This window comes from Macrotis lagotis, chromosome X (genome assembly GCF_037893015.1).
Source record: "Macrotis lagotis isolate mMagLag1 chromosome X, bilby.v1.9.chrom.fasta, whole genome shotgun sequence".
Taxonomy (NCBI): domain Eukaryota; kingdom Metazoa; phylum Chordata; class Mammalia; order Peramelemorphia; family Peramelidae; genus Macrotis; species Macrotis lagotis.
The window spans coordinates 630,856,246-630,865,343 of NC_133666.1; the positions used below are offsets into that span (position 1 = coordinate 630,856,246).

Sequence of the window (9,098 nt, forward strand, 5' to 3'; positions counted from 1 at the left end):
GGAATAGAGAAGATCTAGGTTCATACTCAGAGGAAGACAATGAAGCTAAAAAAAATCCATTCCTTTTTCAATGGAAAGCATCAAATGATCCCAAGCATAAAAAGAAGGATTAAAGGATTTAAAGGGATTTTTAAAAATCAAATAAGAGGGCAGCTAAGGTGGCATACTGGATAAAGCACCAGCCCTGGAGTCAGGAGTACCTGGGTTCAAATCCGGTCTCAGACACTTAATCATTACCTAGCTGTGTGGCCTTGGGCAAGCCACTTAACCCCATTTGCCTTGCAAAAACCTAAAAAAAAAAAAAAATCAAATAAGAGAGATTGAAGGGGCAGCTAGGTGGTGCAGTGGATAAAGAACCAGCCCTGGAGTCAGGAGTACCTGGGTTCAAATCTGACCTCAGACACTTAATAATTACCTAGCTGTGTGACCTTGGGCAAGCCACTTAACTCCATTTGCCTTGCAAAAAAAAAAAAACCTAAAAAAAAGAGAGAGATTGAGGGGAAATTAGGAAAAAATTAAGAGCAATCCAAGAAAATTATGAAAGTCAACCAATTAGAAATAATCAAAAATTTAAGGAAGAAAATAATTCCTTGGAAACTAGAATTTGGCAAGGGGGAGCTAATAATGTTCTAAGACACCAAGAAATAATAAAACAAAATCAAAAGAACAGAAAAATAAAAGAGAAAGTAAAACATCTCATCAGAAAAACAATCTATCTGGAGAACAAATCAAGGAGAAATAATATGAGTAGTCAGAATATCTGAAAATTACAGTTAAGAAAGGGAATCTTGACACAATACCTAAAGAAATTAACAAAAAAATTGCTCTGAAATTCTAGAAGACAAAGTAGAAATAGGGGGAAAAACTACCAATCACCACTTGAAAGATATTCCAGGATGAAAATTTATTGAAAAATCATAGCCAAGTTTCAAAACTTCCAGGTTAAGAAGAAAATACTATAAGTAATAAGAAAAAACAAAAAGAATTATACAAAAGCACCTAGCAATTACTATGTTGAAGAATCATAGGTCTTAGAATATTATATTTCAAAGAGCAAAGGGTTACAACCAAGGGTAATTTATCAGAGAAGTTTAATCCATAATGGGGAAAAAGATGAACATTTAACTAATTCAAAGACTTTCTGGATTTTATGACAACAACCCCAGAACTTAAGGGAAAATTAGGCATAATCCAGAAAAATATATAAGGGAAACATTAAAGATCAATTATAAGGTCTCAATAAGGTCAAATGGTTTACTTTGTATAGTGAAAGTATTAGCAGTTCTCTTATGATTATTATCATTATTTGGGTGCTTTGAAAGACTGGGCTGGGGTGAGTCTAAGAGATGAAAAGTAGTAATTATCTCATACAAATGAAGCATAAAAGGAAAAACTGATACAGAAGAAGCTAATAGGAGGAGGGCAGGTAATGCTGCAACCTTACATTCATTGGGAATGAGTTCAAGAGGAACATATGTCTAGAAGGGCATAAAAAGGCTTCTAAATTCAGAAACAAACAAGAGAGCAAGGATATAATTTTGGGGGAGAGGATAAGGGAGGGACTCTTAGGAGGGTTGGATAGATTAAGGAGTAAGAAGGGAAGGCAGCAGGTGAGAAGTAAAGGGAAAAGGGAAAGAGTAAATAGGGTAAGAAGGACAGTGAGGAAAAACAGGAAGGAGGAAAACGCACAAGTAATTGACTGCAAACAGTACAGAATTATAAAACAAACAAAGCAGATTAAAAAATGGATTCAACAATATGTGGCTTTCAGGAAACACTATAAAAATGAGAGATAAACACAAAGACAAAATAAAGGGAAGGAGTAAGAATTTAAATTGTAAAAAAATAGGAGCTAGTTATAATCTCAAAATTAAAGTTAAAATATTTAATCAAAAGTGAAAAAATAGAGAAACTACAGTGTCAACAATATTATTTAATATTAATTTAGACCTTAAAATCCCTAGATAGTATAAAATACCTGAGTATATACATAGCAAAAAAGTCACAGGAAATACATGAGCATAAACATAAAATACTTTTTTTATAAATAAACTCATCTAAATAATTGTTTATGAATAAGTAAAGCAAATATAACTTTAAAGTGACAGTTTTACCCAACTACACTATTTATTCAATGTCATCCCAATTAAATTACCAAAATATTAATTTACTGAGTTAGAAAAAATAATAACAAGTTCACTTAGAAGAACAAAAGATCAAGTGCTTCAGAGTGGTCGGGGAAAAAGATGTAAAGAAAGATTCAGTAATATCAGACCTTAAACTACATTATGAGGTGAGAGTATTATTCAAGTATAAAAAGAAAAATTTTTTATTATTTTAAATTAAAATTTTCTTGTATAAAGCACTTGTTATAATGTGCTATACACAATGTGAGCTGATATTAGTAGAATTATTAAGTTTAATCATTTAAATTGATTGAGCTAGAAACACTGCCTTTGAGAACTCTTGAGGATTTATCTTCTTGAAGATGAATCACCAAAAAGCATCAAATGGGGACTCCAGGGTTTGAATATCTGGAAACTATTCTTTTTCATCTCCCAGATGACCCCCCCCCCCAAAAAAAAACGCCTTCCATCTTCCTCTCTGGAGTGGGGGAAAAGGTTCAAGAAGCTATCCTGGCTGCCTTTTTTGCCTCTTAGATAAAATATGTGTTTATCTGTTTTGGTGTGTTGAATCAATCGTTCATCACAGGCTCTCGGTCTACATTTCCAAGCTAATTGTACATTATTCTTCTGCACAGTCTAGCTTAGTTGGTCTGCTAGAAGTTTGAAAGAACAATGGATAAAAGTGCCCAGACCTGGAGTCAGAAAGAGCTGAGTTCCAATCCAGCTTCAGACCCTTACTATCTGTGTGACCCTGAGCAAGTCAGTTTCTTCATCTATCAAATAAGCTGAAGAAGGAAATGACAAACCTCTCCAGGATTTTTGCCAAGAAAACTCCAAATGGGTTCACAAAGAATCAGAAATGATGGAAATAACTGACCAACAAAACAGTGAATATGGTAGAGAATCAAAGGAAAGCTTATATTACCTGATCCAAGTAAAAGAGACAAGAAAACAAGATACTCAGGGTTTAGAAACAACCCAATAACTGAAAAGCAAAATTATAAAGAAGCTCAATCCCATGTTAGAGATATGAGAAGACTTTGTAAGACTGAGTTCCTAGAAAACAAGACCTTTTTTCCCTATCCACAGAGCATATCTGATGCATAGTAGGTACTTAAGAATTGGAGTTGACTGACACTACCAGCAATCCTTCATTGAGGTAGAGGAGCCGCTGGTGGGGAATATTGCATAGATTGTCATGACTAATTTTATTATTTTTTTCTTTTTTTTTAATTGTTATGAAGGATGGTACTTTGAGTTTAAAAGGGGAAATTAGACAATTAGCAAAAGAAAAGATATCAAATCTTTTGAAGAGAGATTCTTTCCCACCGGAAAGTCATTAGACACTAAGTTATTATTTCAGAGATTTGTAGAAATGATCTAGAAATGCCAATCTAAGCAAGTGAGGTAGAAGCCTATTCAAATGACTGGGACTGATGCATCTCCGATTCTGGGGTCCTTTCAGCCTCCCCACCCTGCTTCCTTCCATCTCCAGAGATTCCTCTGGAACTGACCTCCCTTTAGGTCCTTGGGGCTCTCCAAGGTCCTTTCCGGCCCTAACATTCTATGTTCACAAGTCTCTTGCAGTTTTACCATGTCCTGCTCTAAGGTCCCCTCTGCCAGGACATCCTCTGTTCTACCAGTGTGGCAGTCTGGTTCTCGAATTCAATCTTCTTAGCCCGTCTCAAGTCTTCCGGCGGTGGAGAAGAGCGTGCAGGCCTTTACCCACCTGCCGTCTGGGGTGCCCGAGCCTCAACCCCTAGGCGGCTGCCACTGAGCCGGGCAGCGGGGCGTCCTCAACTGTCCCGGGGTGCCGGGGGCGGCCCCCAACGGCTGCCCGGGGGTCCCGCAGGCCGGGGCTGGCGCAGACTGGCAGGGCCGGGCGTCTGCGCCCACTGCCCTCCCACCCGCGCCCCCCGGGGAGAAGTGTCCGTGTTGAACCTGCTCCGGCCACGGGCCCTTCCAGCAGCTTCCACGAGGCCGGGCTCAGGGCCCGGGCGGCGGCTCCCCCAGCTCCCAGCCCCCCAGGCGGGGGAGCGGGGCTTTTTACGGTTTGCCCAGGTTTCCGCCCGGATCCACAGGGGTCCCGGGGCAGGGGGCGGCGCGGGCAGCCCCCGAGCGCGGTTTCCGACAGAGTCCCGCAGCCGGGCCCCCCGGGCCCCTCCGTGAGCACGTGGCCCGGGGGCCTCCATCACACCCCAACTTGTGACATTCCGCTCTTTTCTGTTCCCAACGTTTTTTCCGGGCCGGGGAGTCGGGGCAGGCCCCGCGCCCCCCGCGGGCCTCGGTTTCCCCTCTAGCACGCCAGGGCCCCAGGCTCCCCGCCGCGGAACTCGGGGGTCCGGCGGTCCGGGGGAAGGGGCGAGGCGGGGGCGGGAGCAGCAGGGCCTCGAGGCGCCCCCGGGGTCGAGAAGGCCACCGCGGGGCGCCCCCAAAAGTGGCCAACGGCACGTCCGAGCGGGGGTGCCGGGGAGGGCGGGGAGAAGGGGGCGCCGCGAGGCGGGGAGGCAGCCCCGGGGGTTCGCGCGCTCCTCCCGCGCACACGTGGAGCTCCTCCGGGCTTACCCTGGGCGCGGGGCGCGGGGCGCGGGGCGCGGGGGCGCGCGGGGCAGCGGCTCCGACAAGTAGCGGCTCCAGAAGCAGCTCGAGAGCAGGGCACGCGGAGCCGCGGCCTCTAGTGCCGCCGGGGGGCGGGGCCGGGCCTGGGGGCGGGGCCGGGCCTGCGGGGGGGGGGCACCGCCTCTAGTGCCGCCGGGGGCGGGGGCCGGGCCTGGGGGCGGGGCCGGACCTGCGAGGGGGCGGGGCCTCCGCCTCTAGTGCTGCCGGGGGCGGGGCGGGGCCTGGCCGGTGGGGGTGGAGCCACCGCTTCTAGTGCCGCCGGGGGGCGGGGCCGGACCTGCGAGGGGGCGGGGCCGCCGCCTCTAGTGCCGCCGGGGGGGCGGGGCCGGGCCTGGGCCTGAGGGGGGGGCGGGGCCGGGCCTGCCCAGGAGCCTGCCCCGCGGGGGGCGCGCGAGCCTCCGGTCCCTGCGGGGGCGGGGGCGGGGGCGGGGGCGCACTCTAAGTGGCGCGGCCAATCAGGGGCCGGGGACCGGGAACACACCATCCCCTCCCGGCCCCGCCCCCCAGGAGGGGAACCCGCGGTCATTGACCTCGGCGGAGCCGCTGGGGAGCACGTGCGCCACCCGGGGCTCCCGGGGAGCAATTAGCGGCCCGGGGGAGCCGAGGGAGGGGGAGGGAAACGCAGCTCCTGGGGCGCAGCTCGCTCCACTTGGGGCAGGCGAGAGCTCGAATAGAGCCGAGTTCAAATCCAACCTCGGACACCCGTAAATCTTTCCCATTCAACCTCGGTTGCCTTAAGCCACCCGAGAGGGAAATGGTAAATAGGGTCGAAGAGCGAGGACAGCTAACCTTGAACCCTCTGGTGACGAGTCTGACGGAGCTCATTGCCTCCCAGAGTAGGGTCCTTAAATATTTGAAGGAGGGAGTCAGGAAGACCTGAGTTCAGATATGCCCTTAGACACTTAATAATTGCCTAGCTATAAGACCTTGGGCAAGTCACTTAACCCCACTACCTTGCAAAAACCCCAAAATAAATAAAATTTTAAAATAGGAAATACTAAATAACAGGATGAGGAAAATAACACGGGAAAGATTCTTCTAATCCAGGTTCACAGACCTCCTCCCTTCCATCATGGATTTTCCCCTGAGAACCCCAGCTTTGGAGTTCAGGATTAAAAGTAAATTCATGTTTTTAATTAATTTTTAATTTAATTGAAAGTAAATTCATGCCCATATTATATCATATTAGATAATATATAATAGAAGGACCAATATTGTTATTATATTAGGCCCAATACAGGAGCAACTCCAGCAGTTTCCACTTTTGAAAAATTTACAAAATAAGGTTTATCAATACCGGGAAGACTCTGGAGTATAGAGAAATTTGCCTCAAGTTTACAGAGAGGTCAGGGGGATGAGAGCACTCTTGTTGAATCCAGCATGATTCAATAAGTCATTGACTTCCCAGTGACCTAGGCAACTGTAAATGGCCAAACAGATGCCGATCTGCCTTGGCAGAAGGTATTTCCTCAGGATTTAGTGAAATTACAAATCCAGTCCCCAGAAAGATCATAGACTTGATCCCAGTCTTCCTTTGTCCGCTTTAGAACCTAATGATAAAAGGTCAATATCCCAGAGACAATGGGATTTTTTCCCCCTAAGGCCACACAGCTAGGCAATTATTAAGTGTCTGAGGCTGGATTTGAACTCAAGGCCTCCTGACTCCAGTGCCGGTGCTCTATCCACTGCATCACTGAGCTGCCCCCAGTTTGAGCTATTGTCCATGCTGCTCTAGCCACTGCCTTAGGTCCCTATATCAACAAAACAAATATAACATCTGTTTGGTATTGAGCCTTTCATTAACCTGACCTGTTCTTGCTTTCCCAGTCTTGTTACATTTTAATCCCTACCACTTATTCTTGGATCCAATGTCCCTGGCCTCCTGGCTGTCCTTGAACCTTAAATCTCAAGGCTTGGCCAGTTCACTGTCTGTCTTCATGCCTACAATTTCAGTTCTTTTCATCTGAATGAATGAATCTCCACCTCCTAACTTTCTTTACATCCCAGCTAAAATCCTCAAGAAACCCTTGAAGGCTAACACCATCCTTCTGTTCAGTTGATTCTCATTTGGAGTTTTCTTGGCAAAGATACAAGAATAGTTTGCCATCCCTTCTCCAGCTCATTTGACAGATAAGGAAACTGAGGCAAAGTTAAATGACTTGCTCAAAGTCACACAGCTAGTAAGTATCTAATACTTTCAAGCAGATTTGAACTCAGGTTCTCCTGACTCCAGAGCTAGTGATCTATCCACAGCCCCCCATGTGCTCTGACATATAGTAGGCATCTAATAATTGCTTATTAATCAACTAATTGTTGGAATCTGTTCCTCAACAGATTCTCCAAGTATTCCTGTCCCTGTTTTGCAGGTAAAGTAACTGAGGCTGAGAAGGGAAGGAGGTTAGGATCACATACCTGTTGTCAGAAAAGGAATTAATAAAGATGCCACAATCCCGAGACTCTTTTGCCTTAGCCTATGTTACCCATCTTTGCTCTCCCAACATCCAGGAAGCTGTCACAAGAGCAGTGCCAAGATTCTTAGAGTCCTTCCACAAAAGGTTAGAAGCTATCAGTAGTTGGACTGTCTGCTGAGTTACAGACAATAATTAATATTTAGGGGCATTTCCCAGCAGCACCAGTAAAAACCTCCAGGCAGAAAGGGGAAACTGAATTTGAAAAGACAGGACATTGCATCATTTCCTGTGCTCCATTCCCCACAAAGGGGACATCTCTGTCACCAAACCTAACTCCCTTGTGGTCAGGGCAGGATGAAGTTTCAATGGCAAGAACCTTTGACTGGAAAACAACTCCTCCTCCCCCTCCTCCACCTTCAATCATAATTACTGTGTACATATACTCATACCTAAATACTGTATATATAAGACATATACACATATAGTTATGTGTATACATTATATATGTGTACACATACATATGCATTTCTATAGGACAGCTCAGTGGTGAAGTAGATAAAGTGCAGGACCTAGAGGCAGGAAGACTCATCTTCTTGAGTTCAAATCTGGTCTCACACACTTACTAGCTGTGTGACCCTGGGAAAGTCACTTACCCCTGCCTACATCTCATTTCCTCACCTGCCAAATATCTGGAGAAGGAAATGGAAAGTCACTCCAGAATTCTTGTCAAGAAAACCCCAAATTGAATGAGGAGGAGCTGTATGAAGTCCCCAGTCTCACATTCTCCTCCAGAACCATATGAATCCGGTTGCCAGATATGAATCAGAATGACTGGAGATGGCCCTGGATGTGAGGCAATCCAGGTAAAGTGACTTATCCAAGGTCACACAGCTAGTAAATGTCAATTATCTGAGACTGGATTTGAATTCCCATCTTCCTGACTCCAAGTGGTGCTCTATCCATAGATAAAAGAAATATAATGAAGGTAGAAATGATAAAGTTTGACAACAGGTTAGATGAGTGAAGAAAGTCTTGGGGGATACAAAAGGCACTGGGTAGGAATACAAATTCATTTTTATGAATATCAAGCAATATTAATTAGTTAATATTAAATATTAACAGAAAAATGCACTAAACAGTAGATATACAGGAAGGAAAGGAAAATTTATTAAGCATTTATTATGTGACAGACACTTTGCTAAGTGCACTTTACAATATTATTTGATGCTCCCAACAACCTTGTTATTATTATCCCATTTTAAAATAAGAAAACTGAGGCAAAAGGAGTGACTTGCCCAGGGTTACACAACTGATGTCTGAGGGCACATTTGAACTTCTGAGTCTAAGCCTTGATTTCTATCCACTGTGCCACCTTGATGTCTCCATCTAGACATAAAACAGTGAAATCCTACCTTCAAGGAAAACTTGCCAGAGGAGGGGATGGATGGTCAGATGGGTCAAAGCCTGAAGAGAAGGTAGGAAGAATGAGTACTCAAAAGTTCAAAGGCTTTGGTGATAGTTTATTGCTAGTTTAGTAATGAAATCAGAGGCCAGATAACTGGAGGCTAAGAAATTTGTGGATAGTGAAGAGGTGAAGGCAAGAGTTTTGCTGGAGATATGAAAAGGATAATAAGATAATCTCTTGATGACATGAAAGGGCCATTTAAAGAGTTTTTTATTTAATTTTGAAAAAAATTCTGAAGGGCAGATAGAGCACTGGTCCTAGAGTCAGAAGGACCTGAGTTCAAATTTGACTTCAGACACTTAATAATTACCTAGCTGTTTGACGTTAGGCAAGTCACTTAACCCCATTGCCTTGACAAAAAAAAAATTCTGGATATAACTAGCACAGAAAACCCCAATATTTCCCATGTGTAAAATTGAACAGAAAAAGAGAATTACATGCAAAACAATAAATCTCTATCACATACAACTTCCTTTT

At 44.8% G+C, this 9,098-nt stretch overlaps 1 protein-coding gene across 4 annotated transcripts in view; it reads right to left on the reverse strand.

The window, feature by feature from the left end:
• The window catches only part of LOC141500545 (long-chain-fatty-acid--CoA ligase ACSBG2-like), a 60,814-nt gene extending 53,459 nt beyond the window's left edge, over positions 1-7,355 (reverse strand). The window contains exon 1 of one of the 4 annotated variants that reach the window (XM_074203769.1): positions 7,158-7,355. Coding sequence is in view for 1 of the 4 variants with exons in the window: in XM_074203767.1 (XP_074059868.1) it covers positions 3,641-3,689 (49 nt within the window). In the remaining 3 variants the exon portion in view is untranslated. Of the gene's footprint in view, positions 1-3,640; positions 3,823-4,691; positions 4,720-7,157 lie in introns of those variants that run through there. The other 3 variants (XM_074203770.1, XM_074203771.1, XM_074203767.1) reach the window with 3 other exon arrangements.
• Between the last annotated feature and the right edge of the window lie 1,743 nt (positions 7,356-9,098).